Below are 27420 nucleotides of genomic sequence, written 5' to 3'. Positions count from 1 at the left end.
ACTAGGAATGATTTTCCAAACCAATGAGAGTAGCAGCCAGCCACATCACATGCACGTGCTACATGTGCAATTATGAGCACTATGATTCCATTATGGCATCTCTTTGCTGTCAGTAATATGGGTTTTCTTTTTCTTTTCATTTTTTAAATGATGAAAAAGCTGGTTCTTCTGGTTTTCCTTGTCACAAACAACAGACATTTTGGACACAAGTAAGAAATGTTTTCACTTTCAACCTCTTTCCACCAATGAGATGTAACATAGAAGAATCATAGAATAGCCATTATTAGAGTATTAAGACTAATTCAATACTTAAAATCATCACTATCTCTCTCCAATAATAAGCAAGGATGTACTTCACCAGGAAGTTGCTATTTCACATGGCTTCCATCTGTGTTAGTACATGGGTAGGTTTCAGATGTGATCTAAGCAATAGAAAGAGGGTATGTAACATTGTCAATTTGTCACTCACACCATGTGTGCATGTGAATATTGAAAGGGAGAAAAGGGAACAAAGAAAAATGAAATATTTTTTTATATGAGAAGTGGCAGTTGGTAGGCTCAGACCATGATTGATCAAGTGCAGCACTTTTCTCCCATTTCCCTCTGTTTGCCAATTCCTATTATAATTTATTATCCACTCATATGAACATGCCCCTATTTTCTTCTATTACTTGCTACTTCATCTAAAAGGACTAATTTGAGTTTGGACAAAGAAAGAAAAAATTGTTATAAAAATTAACAAGAATCATTCATTCCCGGATGCTTTTGAATAATAGTTTTGGGTTGCATATATATTATCAAATTGACCAATGGTAAATTGAGTGGGTAAGTGAGGCTATAGTTTTAAATGGTCAAGGACAGGTGGTAAGCCGCGCGCATTTTGTTTTTGCAAAAGTCGCGTATCACCCTGATGCACGATGACTTAAACGTGCACACCTTATAAGTATCTTACTATATTATTTTGGCAAAATATTTAGATTTGAAATCAATGTTGTAAAATATTTCCTTTCTCACCTTATTAGGGTCAAAAGGCCTATTTTTGTGGCCCTTGCATTTTATTTTAAATTTTAATTTAATCAATGGTAGAACTTGTCTTATTTTCAAGTTTCTCCCCCCCCTGTAACATGGAAAGATTCCCTCATCAAAATCATAATGAACAATAAACATATATGAGGCTGAAACCATTAAGTGGATGATTGGTGATGGTTCTGATCTTCCCTTTTTTAATCTATTTAATTTTTTCCTCTTTCTCCCCCGTGTGTCTTTCTTCCTTCCTTTCCTTCTTTATCCTTCATAGTGAATAACAAAAGCATACGAGGCATACACGGTTTCTTAGCTTACCCTGTTAGAAGTTGTTCCCATTATCACATGGCTTTGGTTTGGATTTTGATGTTAAGATAATCACAAGTACATCAATGTTCTTTGGTGGATCCTATATTAACCATATGTTAGTTGGTCCACTTATGCATCATTTCTGAATCTTTGTCATACTTAGAAGTTACCTTTCAATCAAGTGGAAATTGAAAGTCCACTTTCACATTCATGGTAATGGAACATGCTTAAAGTGGCTTAACAAAAAAAATTAATGTATTTGGAAAGATGCCTTGGACAATGTTTATTCTCTGAAAACAGAATCATAAAGCTCAAAGGTTATAAAGTTCCCTTAACAATGTAGTACTGTAGTAGTGTGGTAGTTACATTTTTTTATAATGTTTTTTGCCCAGCTTTTCTCTTTTCCCACATTTGGTTGAATCTTAATTATACATTGCCTATTGATGCATATTTGTGAACCTGTGAGATCTATAATTTAATTGGAAAAGAAACTCAGAGATGGGATGAAAGAAATAAAAAAACTCAAGGACCACCCTTGTGGATCATTCATCTGATCTACTCTATGGAGAAAATTTTATATTCTCTTATTCCTTTACTCACAATCTTGTTAGCAAGAATGTAATTAACGTAAAATGGAATTCAAAATAAACAAATAGGAGAGAAAATTAAAAACTAAAAAATAAAAAAATAACTGCTTTATCCCTCCTAAAATTGACAAGGATAACCGAATGAGGAAAAAGTAGAAACTGAACGAGCATTAAGTGCCTCATTCTGTCACATCTCATGTTTTATGTCGGATAAACTCCAAATAAGTCCAAAGCTTCACCTGTGCTTTGAAATACCACTTCATAAACCTGAAGAATTGACATAAACTAATCAACTGGTTTATTTATTGGTCATATAATATACGATATCAATTACATTTGTGGTTCTTCTTTCAACCACTTCCTCACAAACTAAGCATATCACTCTCATCCTCACACCCTTTTTTCCTCAGTTTCATTAGAGAGTGTACTGTACATGATGGACAATTGAGCCATTAATCAAGTAGAATGAAGAAGAACAAGATGCAAATGAAAACCCAGTTTTTCATCTTCTTCTTCTGTTACATTGGTTGTTTTTCTTTTGGTTTTGCTGCCGGAGCAGATGATGAAGTGTCAGCTTTGCTTTCTATAAAAGCAGGTCTTGTTGATCCGTTGAACGCCCTGCAGAATTGGAAACTGATGGACGAAGCACTGGGAAAGGATGCAGCTCATTGTAACTGGACTGGTGTCAGATGCAACTCAGCTGCAGCAGTAGAGAAGCTTGACCTCTCACACAAGAATCTCAGCGGCAGTGTATCCGATGATATACAAAGGCTTAAAAGTCTTAGTACACTCAACTTGTCTTGCAATGCTTTTTCATCACAATTGCCAAGATCCATAGCCAATCTCACCACACTGAACATTCTTGATGTAAGCCAGAATTTCTTCCTTGGTGACTTTCCATTAGGCCTTGGAAGGGCATGGCGACTTACGACTTTAAATGCATCCAGCAATGAATTCTCAGGTTCTCTTCCTTGGGACCTTGGAAACGCCAGTTCCTTAGAGATGCTGGATCTCAGAGGCAGCTTCTTTGAAGGGTCAGTTCCAAAATCATTCAGTAACTTTCATAAGTTGAAGTTCCTTGGTCTATCTGGGAATAATCTCACTGGGGAAATTCCTGGAGAGCTAGGACAGCTTTCATCACTGGAGTATATGATCCTTGGGTACAATGAATTTGAAGGTGGGATTCCAGAAGAGTTTGGAAATCTTACTAGTCTTAAATATCTTGATTTAGCAACAGCCAATCTTGGTGGTGAGATTCCAGCTGGATTGGGAAAGCTCAAGTTATTGAATACAGTTTTCTTATACAACAACAATTTTGAAGGAAGAATTCCACCAGAAATTGGCAACATGACTTCTTTGCAGTTGCTGGATCTTTCTGATAACATGTTGTCAAGAAAAATTCCAACTGAAATAAGTCAGCTGAAGAATTTAGAGCTTCTGAACTTCATGGGCAACCAGCTATCTGGTCCTGTGCCTTCTGGCCTTGGGGATTTGCCTCAACTGGAGGTGCTTGAGCTATGGAACAATTCCTTGTCAGGACCATTGCCTATTAACCTTGGCAAGAATTCACCATTACAATGGTTGGATGTATCATCCAATTCACTCTCTGGTGAGATTCCTGAAACTCTTTGCAGCCAAGGCAATCTCACCAAGCTTATACTTTTCAATAATGCCTTCACTGGTCCAATTCCATCTAGCCTAACAATGTGTCCATCCCTTGTTCGTGTTCGAATTCAGAACAATTTTCTTTCTGGGATAGTTCCCGTGGGTTTTGGCAAGCTTGGGAAGCTTCAAAGGTTAGAATTGGCTAACAATAGTCTCTCTGGTGGAATTCCGGATGACATTGCTTCTTCCACATCCCTTTCTTTCATTGATCTCTCAAGAAACAATCTTCATTCTTCTCTTCCTTCCACCGTTCTTTCCATTCCAAACCTGCAAACTCTCATGGTCTCAAACAACAACATGGAAGGTGAAATCCCAGACCAATTCCAGGACTGTCCCTCGCTTACTGTTCTTGATCTCTCATCAAATCATTTCTCTGGAAGCATTCCAGCAAGCATCGCCTCATGTCAGAAATTGGTAAATCTGAACCTACAAAACAACCAATTGAGCGGTGAAATCCCAAAAGCATTAGCTAACATGCCTACATTGGCCATTCTTGATCTTTCCAACAATTCTCTGAGTGGTCAGATACCTGAAAGCTTTGGTGTTTCTCCAGCTCTGGAAGCATTCAATGTCTCGTACAATAAGCTCGAAGGTTCTGTCCCAGCAAATGGTATGCTAAGAACTATAAACCCGAATGATCTTGTGGGCAATGCTGGCCTATGTGACGGTGTCCTCCCTCCATGTGACCAAAAATCTGCGTACTCAACAAGGCATGGAAGCTCACATGCAAAGCACATTATTGTAGGATGGATCATAGGAATATCAACAATCTTAGCCATTGGGATTGCAATTTTGCTAGCAAGATCTTTATATGTAAGGTGGTACACTGATGGATTTTGCTTCAGAGAAAGATTTTATAAGAGTAGCAAAGGGTGGCCCTGGAGATTGATGGCATTTCAGAGGCTTGGTTTTACAAGTACTGACATTCTAGCTTGCATCAAGGAAACAAATGTGATTGGAATGGGAGCTACTGGGGTTGTTTATAAGGCTGAGGTACCTCAATCAAGTACAGTTGTGGCAGTGAAAAAATTGTGGAGATCAGGAACTGATATTGAAGTAGGAAGCAGTGATGACCTTGTTGGAGAGGTGAATCTTTTAGGGAGGCTAAGGCATAGAAACATTGTTAGACTACTAGGATTTCTTCATAATGACACTGATGTGATGATAGTTTATGAATTTATGCACAATGGCAACCTAGGAGATGCCTTGCATGGTAGACAAGCAGCGACATTGCTTGTAGATTGGGTTTCAAGGTATAACATAGCTCTAGGAGTTGCACAAGGACTTGCTTATCTTCATCATGATTGTCATCCACCAATTATCCATCGAGACATCAAATCAAATAATATATTGCTAGATGCAAATCTTGAGGCAAGGATAGCAGATTTTGGGTTAGCCAAGATGATGACCAGGAAGAATGAAACAGTCTCCATGGTTGCTGGATCCTATGGCTACATTGCCCCTGGTAAGTTACTAGTTCATAAACCTTACTTTATCTGGAATTAATAGCTACATTGGCTTCTAGACCACTTTAGAGCATGAAAGATAGTTAAAATCTCAAAGAACATAACTTTCAATCAGCATATTAGAATAGAAAGATAAGGCTGTTTATATTCATATTTGTGAAGAAATGTTTGCTCTTTATTAGATGTACAAGATTTATATGCATGACATTTCAATGATTTACTCTTTGGCAGAATATGGATATGCCTTGAAGGTGGATGAAAAGATTGATGTTTACAGTTATGGAGTAGTTTTGTTGGAGCTTCTCACAGGAAAGAGACCTTTAGATGCAGGCTTTGGAGAGTCTGTAGACATAGTAGAATGGATTAGAAGGAAGATTAGAGACAACAAATCTCTGGAAGAAGCATTAGACCCCAATGTAGGAAATTGCAGGCATATTCTAGAAGAGATGCTTTTAGTTCTAAGAATAGCACTTCTTTGCACTGCCAAGTTCCCCAAGGACAGACCCACCATGAGGGATGTCATAATGATGCTTGGAGAGGCAAAACCTCGGAGAAAGAGTAGTGGCAACAATGAAACAGTTGCAGCTAACAACAAAGAGATACCAGTTTTTAGCACATCACCAGTTAATGGCCTTCTGTAGGAACCAAAATTGAGTTTTCCCTGGCCAAAAACATGTTTAGAGCTGTAATTTTGTAATCAGCAATTCATATTTGTCTTTAAAATATTATTGGGTATATCAAAATGTATTGATTTTTGCAAATAAATTTTATTCGTATCCTGATTTTGGCCAAGAGTTACCATAGAGATGAGTAGAAACCAAGATTAAGCAATTGTACCTATTATCCTTTGGATAATAATGATGATAATTTTCCAAACGTGCTAATGAAGTAATCAAAAGTAACTTGGTCCCTGTTTTTCTTTCTTTTTCTTTTTCTTTTTCTTTCTTTCATGTGAGGGACTTTCTTTTGCAAAGGTCTCTATTGATCAGTCCACTAGACAAGGGCACTCTACTATACCCAAAGAGTAAATTATTAATGTTCATGAAGCTCTAGGCTCTTGATAATGATAGACTAGCATCTTTATTCCAGTTTATTTTTGCCAAAAATAATTACTTTTTTTTTTTGTTTAATCCTGAGCTAAAATTTTATTACATTGCCCCGTTAGTCAAAATCATTTCTGCATAAAAATGGGTGCAACAATATTCAGAACAGAATTGCCAAAATTCAGGGCAAGCATTCTTTCTAAAATCCCACAAGATAGCTTATGTTTGAGGTCTTGATGTTCTAGACCACAAGATTGATGTAAAACAAATCTTAACACGTACTTTAACTTTGTTAAACGCAAAAGACACGGCTCGTGAATCCATGGATAACGTCCTTTATCAATAACGTCCGTGCATATATATTATAACCCTTTTTTCAGTTCTCAAAAAAATAAAAATTAATAATCAAAGAAATCAGAAATCTGCTTACATCCCCGTGAAACATATTTTATGTACCATATTTTATTATAACAGGCACAACACAGTTTTAATTATTTGTATGGCAACATTCCAAGGAACCATAAGGTATGAAAATATTAAATGCTGGCCAAATTGAAGCAATGGTTCCAATAAACAGGAAAATAACTCTGCTATTACAAGTGAGAATTCGAATTACAACAGCAGCAGGGGAAGAGAAGGTAATCAAAATTTGCCAAGTTAGCAAGCATCTCATATTTACATTATTAAGAAACGGCAAAACATTATATGACTAACATTACACAAAAATCTATGGCGCCTGTGCCCTCCAAGTGATATAAGATATTAAACAACCAGCATCCGAATTGAACCAAAATAACAATAAAAATAAAAATCTCATAATCCCATTTTTACTTTTCTCTTATTGTTTTTTCTCCTTTTTTTATTCCTTCTATTCGTGCTATACACTTTAGGCCATCAGTTTTCTGTATCCTAACACATGCAAAATTGCAAACCTTATCTATATTGGCTTGCTTTTCAATCTGCTGTTCTTTTCTTCCAATCTTGGTGCTGCAAATAAGTAACTAGGTTAGAGAAAGAAAAAAGAGTGAATAAATTGCGTTAGGAATAATAGTGCATCTACTTACCAAGACCATTTGCCTCAGATGTTCTCATGATTCTTAGTCTCCTCACAGAGCTAAGGAACATCCTGATTGCAATTTTAAGGACAAAGGGTAGGTAAACATCAAACCAGATAAAACAAGAGGTCCTACGTTTCAGCATTACAAGATGAAAAACAAAGCTAACATCTGCCTACCTACTATGAAAATACATGAATCAATTGCAATTATCAAATCTAAGAGTTCTTGCTTTTGTTCTTGTTACTTTTACTTATAGTTTTCCTTGTTCAGGAAAAGAGCTATGGCCTAGTGAAAATCAACCATTTTAAACATTACAGATACTACTTGAAAATCAATCAACAAAGCAAATTTTAGCTACAAAGAAAAACATGCTGCACATCAATGATATATCACCACCATCACTACAGAGGGAGAGAAATCTTGATACTAAAATCAAATTGATGATTATGAACCAAATCCTTACCACCAAGGAACATCTCCAACAAGCATCCAGTCTCCTTCCTTGTCTTTGTAAGTGAGCACAAAGTTTGAAGATCCATCCAACAATCTTGACTGCCCATCTACTCCAACTACAATACCATGATTCTCTCCATTTGATCCTATTGACAATGATGTCAATACCATTAGGGGAACAATGGAATCTAACACATTGAAGAAACAAAATCAAACACTATGCTATCATATATCCCCAAAAGCAAAATACGAAAGAGACAGAGAGAAAAAAAATGATATATACCGGAATTTTATTGATGAAAACAGAACACCAAGTTCTTAGATGGTTTTGTTTCGTATCTTTGAAATTTGTTATATTTTGATAGCTCATATGTTATAAAACTGAAATAATGAGATAGTCTTGAAAGAAAAGTAGTACATATGATATCTATTCTACACAAGATGAGCAAAATAAAACGAAAGTAAGAGAGAGTGAAAATTTAAACCCCTACCACTGCCACCTTCATCAAGTAATCCACATATGTTTGTCATTTTTTAATCTTTTATTAATCTACAAATGTACTTTTTGGACAATAGTTAATCACACATACGTTCAAATTTGGCAAAGTTAAAAAGAAAGGAAGCGAGAAGTTATCATTGTGTCATATTTAAAGTGCACATAACTCATAAGAAAGGAATGGCACAAAGTTAACAAAATATTCACCAAGCGGATAAAATCATGTTGATCTTGAAAACATGACATAATTACATACAGGAGTAGCATTTTCTTTATTAGGAGTATAAAGACCAAGGAAAGCTCACCTTTGCAAGTGAGGACTGTAGTTGGTTCGTTAAACATATCCTCCAAGGTTCGTGCTAAGGTTTTGTAGGAACTATGAGCACTCAAATCAACCTTCCTTCCAATTGGTATTCCATCCATATTTACTTTCACAAACAGGGAACTCCTCAGATTTCCGTTTTCTTTGGAGATAATTTTTTTATTATCATTGCCATTGTCAGCACTCTTATTGCTCTTATTTTCCTCAACTACAGAATTGAATACTTCAGTGGCTGGGGATTTTGCATGGCTATTATAGCTGTTCATTCTATATATTCCAAGGGGGGGCCATCCAACTACTTGACTGTAAAAAATAAGTCAGAACATATATTACAATCCCATCACAAAGAAATGATAATAAAATTGAAAAATATTTGATTCATTCCATTTCTATAGAGTTACACACAAAGGAGATCATTGGGAAGAAAGAGAACCACAAAATGAAACGAAGTGTCTTGCACATGGCAAACTTGTTAAATCTCATAGATACAAGAAGAAATGATAGTAATCCTTGTTATATTAAACTACACAACATTGGTGCTATTATATAGCAAACCAATTGAAGAATACAAAGAGACACACTCAATGTGGGACTTCTACACTATTAACACTAACACTCTTCACACTCCCCCTCAAGCTGTAGCATATAGATCATATGCTACAAGCTTGATACATAAATAATACTCTCATTAGGAACCAAAAACAACAATGCTACATCAACGAAATGAAATGACTAAGTACAACAAATCAACTGGAATGACCATCAGTCTGAAGAGCTGATAAAGAGACAATGCTGGAATGGACATCAGAGCATGGATGGTGCCGGAATTATCATCGGCAAAGACAACTGAGCTGACCAGGACATCAGCATCAAGATCCCTCTCAGACATTTCATTTAACAGTTGGTGAGCAGCCGTGGTTTCCCCTTGACTATGCTACAAGCTTATTACAAGAGAGACCAAGTAACATAACATCAAAATAAATCTCCTAAATGAGAAACCAAAAATCAACAATGTGCTAAAAATGGCGTCGAAATGAACATCAACATGGAAGATGCCGGAATGATCATCGGCAAAGACAATTGTGCTGGAATGACCATCAGCAACATGGACGGTGCTCCCCCTCAAGAGGAACTTCTAAACAGTGCCGGAATTATCGTCGGCAAAGACAATTGTGCTGGAATGACCATCAGCAACATGGACAGTGCTCCCCCTCAAGAGGAACTTCTAAACAGTGCCGGAATTATCATCGGCAAAGACAATTGTGCTGGAATGACCATCAGCAACATGGACAGTGCTCCCCCTCAAGAGGAACTTCTAAACAGTGCCAGAATTATCATCAGCAAAGACAATCATCAGCAAAGACAATTGTGCTGGAATGACCATCAGCAACATGGACAGTGCTCCCCTCAAGAGGAACTTCGGTGTCAGAATTAACATCAGCGGAGACAACATCAGCAACTTGGACAGTGCTCCCTCTCGAGATGGATGATGAATAGTATAAATACTCCATCTTGGGAAGAAAGAAGATTAAAGGAAAAACAAAGCTTCGCGGAATCGGAAAAGTCGTCGGAGACGGCGGTGGGTCGTCGAAAAAGTCATCGGAGACGGTGGTGGATCGCCGAAAAATTCGCCGGAAAGTCATCGGAAAAGTCGCCAGAGACGTCTGTCAACGGTGGACGACGCGGTCAACGGTGGTCGGTCAACGACAACGGTGGTTAACCCAACAACTTCCCAAGGATCATTCTTTTCTGATGTGACAGATCAGTCTAAGCTGCAGTCACAGAGCATACTAAGAAAAACCCGAAAAAGAAATAGCAACGGGAATCCCTCAAGGAGGGTGATATCTCTCTATAACCATATTGAAATTATGGAAAATAGAACTAAGTTAAACGGATTAAGATTCCTCTTGTTAGGCTCTAGATACCATGTTAAATCTCATAGATACAAGAAGAAATGATAATAATCCTTGTTATATTAAACTACACAACATTGGTGCTATTATATAGCAAACCAATTGAAGAATACAAAGAGACACACTCAATGTGGGACTTCTACACTATTAACACTAACACTCTTAACAGTAACTATAAACCAATTTTTATTTTTTTTTGGATAAAAGTAAAAGCATAACAATTCAAAAGCAAGATAATTACCCTACAACTTGAGAATTTAATCCACTGAAGCAAAATTATAACTCTGCATACTTCATATTCTAGGTGGGTAATTTCTACATCATAAGTTGAGTTGCTTTACTTTTGGTTTTTTGTTTTTTTTTTTGAGATATTCTAATCGGTGCATCGCTTTGAATTTAGTCCAATTCGGGGTGAATTCCGAAATTAAGACTTTAAACTTCTTCCAAAAACGGTACCGGGCGTCAATATTATTTGATTAAAGCCTTACTTTTGTTTAACAAATAATATAAGGGTATCAAAATTTGCATGACCTACCGAGCAGACTGAATCTGCTTGGTGAATAATGAAATAAATAATTATAAGATATATATATATATATATAATTATTTAATATAATCTTCATAATATTATACCTAAAATACATAAAAAAAATTTAAAAAATGTAAGTTTCGTTTGATAACAAAACAAATCACTTAGTATATTTTACATGCCCCGGCTTTACATTAGGGATAAATAAATATTACGTTCCTAATCAACCATTTTTATCTAATAAATGATGATATTGGTAGCCGCGCTATACAGATACGGCAACCAAGTCATTAATACCCATCATAGAATACCACTACAATATATAAAAGATTACGGGATAGTTAGCTCTCGTATGGAAAAAATGGCACTAACACTTATTTTTTTCAGGATAGGCATGCGGATCTTGATGTTTTTTTTTAGGTCAGGATACGACCACTTATCCTAGTTAAAATTTTGCTGCAATTTTTTTCATCAGCAATGAAAGAAGAACCGACGAACCCAAAGATTATTACCTAAAACCAATGATAACCAGGAATGATCCATCAAGTAAATGAAAGGCATAAGACATACTAAATTGGATAGCGTGTGATAAACATTAAACACCATAACAAACACAAGTCATTTGTTATTATACTATAATAAGAGGCTACCTAACTACTACTAAATCAAGGAAAATGGGGTGAAGATCATTTGTAATTTACCTGAGACCATTAGAGGGGACAACAGAATCAGGAGGTGTGTTGGTCCCAGAAGTGACATTAGAGGAAGAAGGAAAAACCTTTGTGGCATATGGAGAGAGGCTTAAGGCGAGACCCAATTCAAGGTGAGACTCATCTGGGGAAGAAGAATCCTCGGAGGAGAGGACCAAGTTATCATCTTTAGACAACGTTGACATTGACCCACAATTTGAAAAACCCTGCATGAAACGGGTCTGAACTGAAGAAGTGTGAAGAGTGTGGGAGTGGATAAAATTTGAAGGTGGTTAAAAAGAAAGAGATTATGATGATGATGGATGAAGAAGGATGGGGTAGGAGAGGAAGGGTATGGTGTGGATTATTGGAAAAGCAGAAGAAGAATGAGGGATATATACAAACAAAAACAAAAGAAGGGTAATGGTTAATTAGGTTAGGTGAGGTTTGATTGGTGATGGGAATGTAGTGACAGATATGGTGGCGTGGTTAACAAGAACTCAAGAGAGGGTATAAGTGATTGCTGTGTGGTCCCCACATGTCTGTTCTGTGCACCTCCATCATCATCAATGTCCTTTTCCTTTCTACTTGCTGTGTCTAGTTAGTGCATCTTTCTTTATTTACACTTTGGAATTGGAATCATGTTTGGTTACACATATGGTGAAATATCAAAAATGGAAATGAGCTATAAAATAAGATATCCTTCAAAATGGTTGCAGGTGTGGTAGGACACACGCACAACACACTACACACGACAAAGACCAAAATGCCAACTTTTCAGAAATAAAATCCCTAAAAATAGCATGTTTTAGGATGCGTTATCAGTTGCCTGAATAAGGATTTTTGACAATGAGGTCCTGTTTGCATGACATGGCAATCTATTGGGTTACTCTTATGTTATCTGTCACTTATAATGTTTTCTTATGCAATTGGGTTATGTGTCACCTGTATCAGGATCCGCTGATAGAATAATTTATCTTGGACCCGTTATTTTTTACAATAAATCAGACAAAATATGGCAAACTGATCCATTGGAATTGATAATGAATTCTAAAATGTAGTATTTTAATATTTTATTTAAGGAAAAATATTTCTATTTAATTGCTGAACAAAATTTTCGGTTACACTCACATAAAATTAAATAGATTCTATTATAGAAAAAAGTATTAGTGAAAACTCACCCTATATATGAACCCTTTTATTTATGAACCGTGACATTTCAACTATTAAAATGCCAAAAAGCGACATTTTGATTCTTGTCCCACACAGCACAACTATATATATATATACATATATATATATATATATGAAAAAGTATTTCTCCAGTCACTGGAGATAATTTTATCTATTTCCAATGAACTCAAAACGATGTCGTCTTCGATTATAAGATTAAAAAAATATAATGATAAAAGACTAATATAACACTGCAATATATCAGAATTATAAAAATATCTTGATTTTCGTCCTAAAATGACGTCATTTTGAGTTCACCGGAGATAACTTATTTCCATTTACTGAAAAAATCTTTTACGCATATATATATATAGAGGTAGGATCCTTTGACACCTCATCTAAGAGTCATTGGATTAAAAAAGATCAATGGTGTCACAAGCTTACAAATCAGAGCCGCTGATCTTTTTTGATCCAATGACTTTTAGATGAGGTGTCAAATTTCAAGTTTGACACTGGTGTCAAAGAATCCTACCTCATATAAATGGATTCTTTTTTAATGTTAAAAAAAATATAATATGATCATATGAAAAATCATAATTATACAAAGATAAATTAATAATAATAAAAAAAGAAAAAACAATAAAATAGATAGTTATAAAATCATAACTGTTGATTTACCTTTGTATAATTATGATCACGTCAATATTTATTTTTCACACGATAAAATCAAAATATATATATATATATATATATATATATATATATATATATACACGCTCCAAACGACAACCCGACAAAAGTGGGGCCAAACCATCATTCGACTCGAGAAATTAAGTAGCCTGTCGTTTACGAAAAAACCCTGCATCCAATTGAATGGCCACACATATCTTTGACGTTCTGGTGCCGCGTTTCGCGTATCCATGCCGCCATCTGTTCTCTCCTCTGCCGTTTGTCGACGGTCCACGAGACAGTGATGTGTGATGTCTCCTTTGTGCAGAGCCCACGGACACGTGGAATATTGACACCTTTTAATATTAAGATAATTTTTTCCTACCCTTAAAATTAGGAATTTGACTCAACTAATTGGATTTAATCCACTCATTTTTTATTATTAATACATTATTGCTTAATCTCTTTGCCAACATGATCAACGAACAATATCGTATTAAACAACATTGTACAACATTTAATACATAAGCACAATAAAATAAATTATATTATTAATCATATGAAACATCAAACTCAATAATGCGATAACTAGAGGTTTAAATGAGTTAAGTCAAGCCAAGTTTTAGCTTAAATAAGTCAAATCTATAAAAAATATTTTCAGTTTAGTTTGGCCAATTAGTTTAGTACCATCTAAATTCTAGACTTGACTTATTTATGAAAAATTAAAAGCTTAGTTTGGCTTATTTATAATTATAAAATATATTTTTTTCAAACTCACATACGTCCAAATGTTGAGACTATAAATTCATCAAATTCTGTATTCTTTCGTAAGAGAAAAAATAATCCTAAAACTCACTCAGTCCACATATAAATTTATATCTTTCATGCTATCTAGTCGGAACAAAAAATAACATTTTCAATACATTCAACTATCCCATTAGAGATTCGATTCATGGGCTAGTTTGGAACCAATTCAAGATTCATTAAAGCTGAGACTTATGATCGAATAATAAGTTTCACAAATCCTTTTTAAACATTGATCCAACTCATAAGAGAAGCACACAGACCCACCCACATGGAACTTGTATAGAACCCAAAAATAGGATTAATAATTCAATGACATAAAACTATATTAGTTATTATAATAATATATCAAGTCAGCTCACAGACTTTCAAGCTAAATCTTGTTAAATTAGACTTGGACTTGTTTTCTAAACAAGTTTTTTTTTAAAGCTTAAGCTCGTTCTATTTATTAAATAAGTCAGGTCAAGCCAAAATCTTGGGCCTCTAACAAACCGCTCGATCCATTTACACTCCTAGCGATAACATATAACACTTTTTTTAATAATGCATCAAAATTAAATTCTAATAATTTTACAACAATATATGACTAATTCCTTATCTATCTTCCAAAACACTAACATTATAAATAACTAGTTTTTTATACCCAAAAAAATTAAAGTAAGAACACATTTTTAGTAAAGCAAATGATCACGTCTTACTATTCTTATGCATTATTACCAAGGGGTCACTGATAGAATTCAACCCGTGGTAGACACCCTGATGATGCAAACAATAATTTCTAAAGCGTTTTATGGCTGGATACATCAAAACATGTTTGGCAACTTCCAAGAGGAAGGAAATGACTCAAAATCAGTGTTTTAAAACCCCACCCCGCCCCCCGATTGACCCGGGTCAACCCTGACCCCTCCCCTCTGAGGGTTGGGGTCACAAGTTGGACCATATATGCATATCGACCCCTCCGACCCCCAAAACCCGGCCGGGTTTCAGTGACTCCGGGGTCAGAGGGGGTCACTGCATATTTTTTTTTTATAAAAAAATTCAATGAAACAACATCATTTTATTAAAAAAAATAAAATAAAAGTGCTTGTAAACCTAAATCTAATCGTTCTCTTCTCTTCCAGCGACTTAGATGTCTTCGATCTTCACCTCGCTGCCGTAAATCTTCTAGAAAAGGTAAGAATTTTACCCATTCAAATGAAATTGTTACGGTCGTCAATAGAAAACAAAAGCTCATTCTTACTTCCTTTAAATTTTCATTTGTCAGGAACCTTCTCAAAAGAAGCAGAATCGGATCAGCGTAGTGAACCCATTAGAATATGAGTTTTATATTTTGGTATCTTGATACTTTAATTAGGTTGTGTAATATTGACTTATGGTTGTAATTGGCGAATTATGTTAAGTATATTTTGAATCTTTAATGATTGGTGGTTTGTTTTTTAATATTTTCATATAGGATATATATATTTATGTTTTTTTAACAGTGTTTAAAAATCCGGTCCGGCCATCGACCCGGTCGAGGTCAGGGGTCACGGGTTCAACCGGGAGGTCACGGGTTTAACCGGGGGGTCACGGGGTCACTATGCTGACCCGGTTTTATATATTAAAAAAATATAAATATATATATATCCTATATGAAAATATTAAAAAACAAACCATCAATCCCAAAGATTCAAAATATACTTAACATAATTCACCAATTACAACCACAAGTCAATATTACACAACCTAATTAAAGTATCAAAATACCAAAGTACAAAATTCATATTCTAATGGGGTTACTACGCTGACCTGGTTCTGCCTCTTTTGATAAGGTCTCTGACAAAAGAAAATTTAAAGGAAGTAAGAATGAGTTTTGTTTTCCATCGACGATCGTAAGGATTTCATTTGAATGGGTAAAATTCTTATCTTTTCTAGAAGATTCACGACAGCGAGGTGAAGATTGAAAACGTCTAGGTCACTAGGAGAGAAGAGAACGATTAGATTTAGGTTTGCAAGCATTTTTATTTTATTTTTTTAATAAGACAATGTTGTTTCATGGAATATTTTTTTAAAAAAAAAAAACATGCAATGACCCCCTTTGACCCCTCTGACCCGGGAGTCACTGAAACCGGCTGGGTTTTGGGGGTCAGAGGGGTCGATATGCATATAGGGTCCAACTTGTGACCCCAACCCTCAGAGGGGCGGGGTCAGGGTTGACCCGGGTCAACCCGGGAGGTGGGGCGGGGTTTTAAAACACTGTTTTTAATATATAAAACCGGGTCAACGTAGTGACCCCGTGACCCCCCGATTGAACCTGTGACCCCTGACCTCAGCCGGGTCGACGGCCGAGCCAGGTTTTTAAACACCCCTGAAAACAGTGCGGAAGAAAATGAAAGCACTTTACTTTGCTTCAATGTTTCTAGAGAAGAGGATTATTTGTGAAATTTAAATTTTAGTACAGTCTTCCGGAAACCTTATTGAAAAGAGATATGAACATAATTACAAAGAGTTCTTTTCATAAGAATCCCCCTTTTTTGGGATAAGTTCGGCTGTTAGGCTTCAACATATCTTCCCCTTTCATTCATTCTAAAGATATTTTAAAGAATGGTGCTGCAAATTTTCTCACTTCATCAGTTTATTTTCAATTTTTCATTTTCACAATCTAAACGTATCTCCTCTTAACCCACCAAAACTGTTAGTTCAAATTGATGTGCAAGAGTAGTCTGAGTTATAAGTCTGTCCTAGCATTGTACAATATTAAATACATAAGCAGAATAAAATAAGTTTATCTGGATTTGGGCTCGAAACATAGACAAATGAAAAATAAAACCCAATCTCTCTTGTCCTTGATTATTTGGTCATACATGTTCAGATAATCAACTCTTGTAAAAGTTAAGATTAAGAAGTCAGCAAGATTAAAAAGAAACAGAAGGATGCAGGATAAAACAAAATGCACATCATTCTACAAGGCAACATACATTTATTTTCATAATGAAATAAGATGGTGAATGTTATTATAACGTATTGCACCAAAACAATATTTGGAAACTTATTCACTCAACCAAATATTGACGTCCTCCTAACCTCAAATCATATAAAGGTTTAAAATATAAAAGCTTGTTTATAGCTGAATTGAAGATCAAACGTAAGCTTACTATTATTGATTGGAACTCAATTTTGCCTCTGAATTTTCTGATGGACGAGCTATGCACTCGGTGCAAGCATTACATGAAGGAGGCAAATTGTCAGAGAGATCAATCCGCAAGGTTTGATGCGTCTCCTCATTCCCAGGTACATGAAGGAGAGCATCCATGATTAAAATGTCCCAATCACGAGGAATAAAAAAGGAAGACCAAGTGTCATCATCTGTTTCAAATAAGCCAAACCAATAATCATTACTATTAGCTTTCAAACTGACCTCAATGTCCCCACTTTCCAAACAATAGATTTTACAAAGCCAAGTAGAATTCATAAGCAAAAATATAGCTAGAATAAGCAAGCAAATTCATATCATGCTAGTAATACAGATTAATTCAGTTAACCAAGAGTTTGGGAAAAAGTTTCCATTAAAATCATAAAGATAAATGTTCAAATTGCTAACCTCCATTGCGTACCGCCTTCAGCCGCAAGACACCTGAGCCCAGTGGTCCAGAAACAGGAAATGAGCAAGACACGGAATGCCTCTTATGAGCTACTGCAAGAGATGCATTGTACCATGGACCTCTAGCAATTGGTTCTCCAATAGCATCTATTATTGCCTGGTTCTTGCTCACCTTCTCCATGGCCTTGCTGCAAATTTCACAGCTAATAATTTTAGAATCTGCCAAGGTGAACAAGTTTTAAATTTTGAAATGTAAAGAATAATAGTTGAGAAACTCCTTTCGTGATATGAATTTGTAATCGGATCTCAGAAAAGTATTCAAGAAGCTTACTATCTATTATCTACTATATAAAGATGAAAGCAAATTAAAAATAGAATAGAATTTACTTGATGGGATTGGAGGCTGAAGAATTTGAAAATAGTGATTGGTTTAACCTCAATTAGAGGGCTATCCTCATTTTCGCAGAAAGATATCACAGGGAAGCTATAATTGTAATGCTGGAATGTAGGTAGAAAAAGACATGAAAAGAACAAATGTTTTAGAAGCCCTCCTTCCTTCCTGATAACCATCTTAGAGCTAGCAAAATAAACAGAATTATTAACTAAGTCTTGCAGATCTGATTTGCACGCACTGCCTTTTTTATTTTCAATGAAAAATGAAAATGCTATGCGAGTTAAATTGAAACAAAAGATCACTACAAAATTTAGATGCTAAACTAACTAAACAAATTGATTAGGTTCTAAATATAACCACCATTATTAGTTATTATTATGTTGGAGGGGATAAGAGAATGGTCAAGTTTCAGTTTTAAGCAAAACTATTGGCCTTCTTGAGGAAATGCTCCTCTCCAAAGATAATGAAGATGGGAGACAAGAAATATCATAAACAACGTACATAAAACTGTAAGGTATATTTGGGCTTCTTCTTCTAAAATCTAAACCACAGTAGGTTAAAACGCAGATCTTAATAGATTTCTCACGCCTGACAAATGCATTATCTTGAGATCACAGTAGTTATTATCACATTACAGCTCAGTATATACCTGCTACAGCCATGATAGATAGCAAGGTCATTAAGGGCACTCAGACCAACGCCACCTGTAATAGTAATCAAAACAAATGACACTGCTTTACGACCGAAATATTTGCTCTTCTCTTCATCCACATTCCTTGTGGAACTGCAACAATTTAAAATTGGTAGTCACAATCAAGGACCATATTACAGTTCATACAGTTTCAACCAAGTAATGACAACGAGTACTTTACCATTTTCAATTGAAAAAAAAAAAAAAAAAGGAATAAGTATTTTACTTCCTATGTGTTAGGATTCATCTTACTGTATTCTCAATTCACAGATTTTACCATGAGCAATGCAAACTGCAGACCCCCTAATTTGGGTTAGGGGATTTGATTATTTTATTGAGCTCTGATGCCCGAAATTTTGAAGGGTGGAAAATTGAGGTTACAAATGAGTCTGAGTACACTAAAAATCCTCACTTTTTTGCAACTTTAATCAGCCAACAGAAAAATTTTCCCCTAATAGTCATACAACTCAAAATAAAGTTACATATATATCCAGCAACAATCATCAAATTCAAATACAAGGGGGGAAACAAAAAAAAAAAAAAAAAAAAAAAAAAGTACCAAGAGGAAACACATGAAACAACGTAGAACTCACCTTGATATCTGAGGTTTTGGGGAGAGTTTGAGGAAGGAGCTTAATTTCTTTGCTAACATGATCAACTAACAATATGGTATCTCAGCACAATACTGTCGGTATCCTTGGATTTCGTGATTCACCGAATTACAATGTTCTGTTGTGTTGTATATAGATCAGACAAAATACAAAATGGAAGTGAAGAATGGGAAAGCACAATTACACGAACCCTAATCTCATGCAGCTGCTACAGTCTCTACTCTTATGTTCTGCTTTTCCTTCTCAAGGTTAAGTAAATGTATGGTTGGATTGGACTAGTTTTTCTTTTCTTTTTTTTGGGTTACAAAATTAAATATTTTAATTATCATAAATATGTCAATACTAAATCTGTTTTGTTATTTGAAAAATGTACGGGAGAGAGTAACTGTATCCCCTTTTCAGAGGTGAAAGTATGCATGAATGTATTTTCTCGGGCTGGTGAAACCTAATTATATATTGAGATATGTAATCCATCTTGCTGGGTTGTGATATAAAAACTGATGACGCATTAAGGGTGTATTTTGGTGGAGGAAAAAAAAAAAAAAAATTGGCTAATACTCTTGTGATTTGTTTTAGAATTATTTATGTTTCTGTGGTTTTTTTCTATCACATATATCTATGTGCTTTGTAAAAAATAAAAAATCACAGGGACATATGTGATAAAAAAACATACCCTTTTGCAAACTACAGGAGCATATGTGATAGAAAAAAAATCACAGGGACATTGGTAAAATTTTCCCAAAAATTAATTATTCGATAATAATGAAAAAATAAATTTTCCTGAAATGTTATCAAATAGTTATTTAGTAGGTTAAAATATTCACAAAAATATTGAGTTAATTTTCTTGATGCTATATTTAGTTGATTGTGAAATATTGCTGAGAATTAGGATTGAGGTTAATTTTGTTTTTGGTAGATAGATTGAGATTAATTATATCCCAAAAAATATTAAATATTTACATCATATGGTATTCTCAAAATACCACCAAATGAGTGATATTTTAAAATAGAATTTTTTTTCATAATATGAAACCTGACTTTCCTGGAAAAAGTTTTACAATCCTCATCAAATGTAGAAAAATCGAATTTCCAATCTCACTTTTTCATAATTTTAAAAAAGAAAATTACCAAATACCCCCTAATGAATTATTATTAGGTTGAATCTATGCAATGTATGTTGTTCTATTACTTTTTATATATAAATAAAATTGCTATACTCATATTTTATTTGACCTTCCTCTAATTGCTATATATTTTTTTTGGTAAAAGCTTTTTTCAGTCAATAGAGATAAATTATTTTCAGTGAGCCCAAAATGACAATGTTTTGTAGTAGAATTCAAGTGTTTTTGTAATTATAATTTATTGCAGCGTTATATTAGTCTTTATCATTATAATTTTATAATCTTACAATCTCAAAACGACATCGTTTTGGACTCACTAGAGATAATTTTATCTCCAATGACTGAAGAAATATTTTTTCGATATTTTATATTTATTTATGAGGTAGGATATTCTTACTATCAAATATTTCTACTATTAATTTAGTACCACTTTTCGACTGTTGGATCCCATTTTTCAGCAGAAAATCTCTGAAAAGTTTTTGAATAGAGAGGAAAAAAATAATTTTTGACGTACTATCAGTACATAGTTATATTAGATTAATAATAGAAATATTTGGTATTCTTATTTTACATATATAACAAATTTTGCTACGTAGGTACAAAATCACCCACCTTTTTCAAAAACATCGACTATAGGATTCTTTTATTGCTCCTTCAATCCACACTAAAGAAAAGGAAGCCTTGAAGGAGTTCATATACTGACTTGCATTAATTCAGAATGCACAATGTCTAATTTAGATAATTAGTTGGAAATAAGTTGTGAATTGATTACTTTCTAAGTGGGAATGTGATTAATATTTTATTTTAAATTTTAAAACCAAATTGCTCCCCGTGGTGGGCAAAAGCACCATTGTACAAACCTTTTTCAAAAGATTACTTTGTTCAAAGCATTTGAGAGAAGTTCTTCCATAGTAAAGCAGTTAAAGACATTAGTCAAATATACAAGTCCAGTCCCGTCGACAACCATGACAAGACCCCCTCTACATTAGCTATCAGTTGGCAGTCCCATCAGCAACCATGGCGAGACACCAAACAGTCTCGTAAGCCACGTTGACGGCAATGCATCACACATACTTCAAGCACTACTCACGTTAGGTATCATGATGGACTCATTGAACTAAACTCAACCGAGACCCTCCCTTCCTCGTTCCCTCATCTCATTTCTTTGTTTTTGTTTCTCTCACTAATGTTTTCGTTTGTGTTTTTCTCCTCCTTCTCTCTAAATTCATTTCTGCTTGTCAGAGTTTGGATGTTGTGCACAACTCTCCTCTCAATTTCCAGTCGATTATTGTTGACGAACTCGGCAAGTGTACCGGTCGTACAAATAATAAAGTGATAAGAAAAGTTGTCGATTCCACGAAGACGGATGATCAAGCAATAATTTATCTATTTAACTAAAGTTGGATCGATCATAAAAGGATTTCTTGAGAGTATTGTAATTAAATTAAAAACAGAATTTATAAAATTATTTTTGGTTTTTAATATTTTAGAAATTAAATTCAGAATTAATTAAAGCTAGAAATTGGTTTTAAGTTTTAATAAAAAGGCGTAGCTAGGATTCAACTTCCCCAATGGTTTCTTAACGAGTTTGTTTATTCTTATGATTACATTTAAGATCAAATTATTAACAGCACTTTCTATAATTGACTAAATCTCAATCCCTTGGTAATCTAATCCTTTATTCTAATCCAAAGCCCAATCCCTTAGTACTTCTTCATAAAATAAGCATTAACGCAAGAACCTACGGTTATAGAATTCATAAGTCTATCCCTAAATCATACAAATTCCAGCAATCAATCAATTGGAATCATACACCAACATCCCTATTGTCATGGACGACTCTAATGCTCATTCAAGACTGGCAAGATCATAAATAAGACTAGGAATAAGTATCAGATTGATTGCATAATTTAAAAGCAAGAATGTAATTCATAAGAAATAAACAAATATCAACTAAGAACCCATTGGTTCTGTATCTTCCTAACTACTAAAAGTAATTTAGCTATGCATAATTGTGAAGACAGAATTAAAATAAACTGGAAAATAAATAAAGTTCATGATGAAACTTGATTAAGGAAGACAATCAATGATAGAGATTGGATTCCTCCCTTCTCCTCTGCATCGCTCCAGCGTTCCTCTTCCGCTCCTGCCTTCGTGTTTGTCTCTGACTTCTTTCGCGTTCCAGAATGAATTTCACGGCTTCCTTCGCGTTGTATTTAAAGGGTGAAACTTGGGCTTCTGAATTTTGGACCCGCTCGCTGAAGCGAGCTGCTCAGCGAGCATTATTTTTGCTGGTCGCCCAATCACTCGCTTAAGCGAGGAACTTTGCGAGCTTTAGTAATTTGCTTGCTCACTTGCTCGCTTCAGCGAGCAGTGGAGCGAGCGTTATAATTTTTTTATTTTTTATTTATTTAATTTCTGATTCTCTTCTTGCTCCGCGGATTCCACTGTCGCCTCGTCCTTATCATATTGATATTTTGTTATTCTAGTCTAAACAACCTGAAACAACAGCCAATATTTAGAATTTTATCTATTTGTTGACAATCCATTTTGTTTTACTGTTTTTATTGTTTTAACACTATATTTTTAACTATTTTAATAATTATTTGAACTCTTTTTAACTATAAAAACATAGTGTCTTGGACACTTATCAAACCATTCCCAGATTTACTCATTGCTGTCCTCAGCAATGAATTGAATTAAGAACATGGAATAATGCAAGCATGCTTAATATAAAACTAGGCACTACATCAATTTATGAATGATCAGACTTAGACAAAAAATAATAGGATTTTAAAGAACAAACAATTAACTAAGCAGACTTGAAAGTAAGCAAGTTATAAAATCCAAGTATGAGTTCAGTCAGTCAAGCATAAACACTGAGTTTTAACACATCTCTCACTAGATATATCAAGTCACCCATCACTCATCTGTCTAAAGGTAAGTGTTTCACTCGAATTTTCACTGTATCAATATTTTCATAAGCTTGATAATATTCTCACTTTCCATAAATAATTCACATGCACAAAGATCAAGAGGTCTTTATTCAGGTTGTAATGGGGCTGGGCTGAAGGTAAGATAAATAAGGAAAAACTAGCTAAAACAATGAAATACATAAAGATCATGGTAAAGTGTAAACACTCAAACAATAATCCTTTTTCTCCTTTCCTTCTTCCTTTTTTTTCAGCACTTTTATTTCTTTTTCTGTATTTTTCTTTTCTTTTTCAACCTCCAATACTTTTCTCTTTTTCATTTTCATTTTCTTTCAACATTTTTATTTGCATAGAAACAATAAATATTTTTATTTTTCACCATTTTCTAACCTTTGCTTTTGCTCCATTCACCTAACCTCCTTTTTCACCACTTTTGAATTACATGATAAAGTACTCATGTTTACACCGTACCATGAAATGTCTATAATCCAATTTTATTTAAGGTAGATGTGTATGTGGAGTGGCTAATCAAGACAACAGGTATTAAGAACATAAAAGGTTTATGCTCAAGGGGCTAAACAAGGGATATCATAATGGTTGGCTTTTTGGCTAACTAGTTAAAACAATAAAATGCCTCAATCATTTCAAACATGCATGCAAACAATTACTTCAAGGAGAAACAAAGCAAGTTCTGGTAATATTTTCAACAGTAAAATGCACACTGAAAAGAATTTTCTGTTTAGGCTCAAACCTCACGGTTATATGTGTGCAATTCAGTAATTTATGCTCTTTCTCAATCACTTATACTGTAATTTTATTATTCTTACTGACTCTTAGACTAACTCAATCAAGGCTTATTCATAAAAAAAATATAAAATATACTCTGAGTCATCACATTATAAATTAATTTTACTGATTAATTCCAACTTAGCATGATTTAGTAATCCAGACAGAGAAAAGAAACACAATAAAATAAAGAGGAATAAGGAAAAGAATTTTCCTTGTTTTTCTGAAAAAAATTTGCGGCTCTTCTCATCACAGGGATCATAGTTGTACCAACTGCTACTACTGCTACTATATATATATGGTGCGGTGCGTCCCCATTCCCAGATTTAAAAATTTGTTGTCCTCAGCAATTAATAAATCAAAAAGAAAGAAATGCACACATCAACATAAAAATATCATCAGATAAAGTCAGTAGTAGCCATCATGCTCACAACAGAGTGAGAAAAATAAAATTTGTACATCACCATAGTCATCAATAATCAAAACAAAACAAAACTAAAATGGTTTTAGAAAATAAAATCTACTAGCATCATAAAATAAAATAAAATAACAAACTTAAAAGCGATAAATTCTTAGGTTGCCTCTTAAGAGCGCTTGTTTAACGTCATTAGCTTGACGTTATATCTTCCTTAGTCATGGCGGCTTGTAGCCGGAATTCAAAGATGATGCCATTCCTTTTATCATAAATATTGCTTTGCCGTAATAGTACTCTCGTGCATATGGGCGAGAAGGTTTGGCCTCAAGAACTCTAAACTTAGTCTTGATGTGCTTTCCTTTGCTCTTCGGCTTTGCCATCGTCACCTCCGGCTTGCAACTCTCATCTGGCTTATGATTTTTCTTTTCTTCTTCTTCAACCTTTTTTTCCTCAATAAAGAAAGTTTTCTCTGCCTGAGTTGTAGGTGGTGGAGTTTCTTTTTCATACATTTTGAGAATAGTCTTTTCTCCTTCCACCCTTAAGATCAATTCACCTTTAGGCACATCAATTAGTGCTCCGGAGGTTGCTAAGAAAGGTCTCCCAAAGATCATGGGAACAGTAGCGTCCTCCTCTATATCCAAGATAACAAAGTCCATCGGGAAGATGAACTTGTCCACCTTAACTAGTATGTCCTCTATTACTCCATATGCTTGCTTGGTGGAGCGGTCAGCTATTTGCAGAATCATATTGATCGACTTTACTTCTGTGATTCCCAGCTTCTTCATCATAGATAATTGCATTACGTTGATGTTGGCACCTAAATCACATAAAACTCTCTCTATTGTGATTTAGCCAATCGTGCAAGGAATACTAAAACTCCATGGATCCTTTAATTTCGGAGGTAAATTCTTCTGCATGATTGCACTACACTCCTCTGTCAGAATAGTGGATCCTTCTACTGTGAGCTTCCGCTTCTTGATTAGGATCTCTTTTAGAAACTTAGCATATGATGGCATTTGCTCTAAAGCTTCCACGAATGGGATATTGATGTGAAACTTCTTAAAAATCTCTAAGAATTTAGAGAAATTTTTCTTCTGCTCATGCTGTTGTAACCTTTGAGGATAAGGAGCCTTAACATAAGGATTATCTCCAAGTGATTTCATCATTTCCTCTAAAGAAAGCTTCTTTATTACTTTCTTACGCGGGGTATCATTTAACGGTCCTCTAAAAATTGTGACATCTCTATCGACAGGATCGTCAGCTTTCTTTTCAGCAGGATTTTCCTTCTCTGCATCTTTTTCACTACTTGGTGCAGCTATTGGTTTTTCCACACTTTCCATTGTAATGATGGCATTACATTGTTCCTTGGGATTAATAATTGTATTACTAGGAAAGGTTCCTTAAGGCCTCTCAGCCATCTGTTTGGCAAGCTAACCAATCTGATTCTCCAGATTCTTTATGGAAGCTTCTTGATTTTTTAAAGATGCTTTTGTTTCTTCTGCAAAAATTTCTTGAGATTGAGCCATCTTATCGAATGCAATTTCTCAAGCTGCCTTTTGACTAGATTGCTCTGGTTGAATTCCCAGATTAGCTTGTTGTGGTCCTCCTTGATTATACGAAAGTGCAGAATGGTTTCTCCAGCCAGTATTATAAGTGTTGATGTAAGGATTGTTCTCCCTACGTTGGTCGTACCAAAGAGAATTCACCTGAGATGGATTTATTGTAACCATAGCCTCACATTTATCGGCACTATGAGGTCCGCCACAAGTATCACAGACTACAGGAAATTGCGAATTAACAGCAGAGATTTGATTTTGAGTAAAAAGCTTAACAAGTGAATCTAGCCTTTGATCCATCTTGTCTTGTTTGGCTAACAAAGCGTCATACCCTTCTAACTGCATAACTCCTCTCTTAGGTTGAACTGGTGTGACCTCGTTATCTTCAGATGCAATCTTCTCAATTAGCTCAATATCCCTAGTTGGAGTGATTTCTCCGATGCTTCCTCCAGCTGCAGCATTAAGGAGTACTCGATATGTCGATGTAACCCCTTTGTAAAAAATTCGGACCTTCTCGCCATTCGATAGAACATACTGTGAACATCTCCTGATTAGTTCTTTAAATCTCCCTCATCTCACACACAGGGATTCGCCTTCAAGCTGCTTGAAGTTTTCAATCTGTTCTTTCAGCTCGGAGAATCGAGACAGTGGGAAAAACTTCCTTTGGAATTTCTCAACTAATTCTTCCCACGTGGAGATGCTATCAGCAGGTTGTAATTCCAACCAATTAAGTGCTCTTTCTTTTAAAGAAAAGGGAAACAACATCAAACAGATTTCTCCAGGAAGAACCCCATTAGCTTTAATGAGGCTACACAATTGTAGGAATTTAGTGATGTGGCGGTTTGGGTCTTCGATCGGGTTTCCTTCAAAAAGATTACTTTGAATTAGATTCAGAAAGAAGACTTTTATTTCAAAATTATTGGCATGAATTTGAGGTCTCCTAATACTTGCAGTCGGATGCGAGAAATTAGGGTTTAAGAAATGGCTCATCAGTTCTTCGGGTGGATTTTGGTTATCCTCGGCCATGACTAGTCCTTCCACAGAATTGGAGCTCGATGCGTCTTGTGTCTTCTTTGCGGTCAAACGTTTCCTATTAGTTCTTTCTAAACGTCCTAACTCTGGTTCGTACTGTAG

General features: G+C 35.0%; 3 protein-coding genes across 4 annotated transcripts; 1 reads left to right on the top strand and 2 right to left on the bottom strand.

Moving 5' to 3' along the window:
- The first annotated feature begins 2384 nt into the window (after positions 1–2384).
- On the top strand, positions 2385–5691 carry LOC133289524 (MDIS1-interacting receptor like kinase 1-like). The gene is made up of 2 exons (XM_061487496.1): positions 2385–5049; positions 5282–5691. The coding sequence occupies exons 1-2, from the start codon at positions 2385–2387 to the stop codon at positions 5689–5691; spliced, it is 3075 nt and encodes a 1024-aa protein (XP_061343480.1).
- Positions 5692–6715: 1024 nt separating this feature from the next.
- Positions 6716–11915, bottom strand: LOC133289506 (auxin-responsive protein IAA11-like). 2 transcript variants are annotated; one of them, XM_061487480.1, is made up of 5 exons: positions 11566–11915; positions 8406–8725; positions 7615–7792; positions 7158–7219; positions 6716–7080 (listed from the first exon to the last, which is right to left on the bottom strand). In XM_061487480.1, exons 1-5 carry the CDS (start codon positions 11784–11786, stop codon positions 7031–7033), a joined length of 831 nt encoding a protein of 276 aa, XP_061343464.1. In that variant the 5' UTR covers positions 11787–11915; the 3' UTR covers positions 6716–7030. The 2 variants fall into 2 exon arrangements, with proteins under 2 accessions (XP_061343464.1, XP_061343465.1); XM_061487481.1 differs by having other exon boundaries at positions 7615–7750.
- A 5236-nt stretch (positions 11916–17151) lies between these two features.
- LOC133289517 (uncharacterized) lies at positions 17152–19736 on the bottom strand. Its single transcript, XM_061487491.1, has 4 exons — positions 19458–19736; positions 18823–18957; positions 17780–17967; positions 17152–17544 (listed from the first exon to the last, which is right to left on the bottom strand). The coding sequence occupies exons 1-4, from the start codon at positions 19514–19516 to the stop codon at positions 17336–17338; spliced, it is 591 nt and encodes a 196-aa protein (XP_061343475.1). The 5' UTR covers positions 19517–19736; the 3' UTR covers positions 17152–17335.
- Positions 19737–27420: the final 7684 nt, after the last annotated feature.

Source organism: Gastrolobium bilobum, unplaced genomic scaffold, assembly GCF_033153095.1.
Source record: "Gastrolobium bilobum isolate Gb01-03AN ecotype WA unplaced genomic scaffold, APGP_CSIRO_Gbil_v1 utg8959, whole genome shotgun sequence".
Taxonomy (NCBI): Eukaryota; Viridiplantae; Streptophyta; class Magnoliopsida; order Fabales; family Fabaceae; genus Gastrolobium; species Gastrolobium bilobum.
This window is presented reverse-complemented; position numbering and strand designations above follow the sequence as displayed.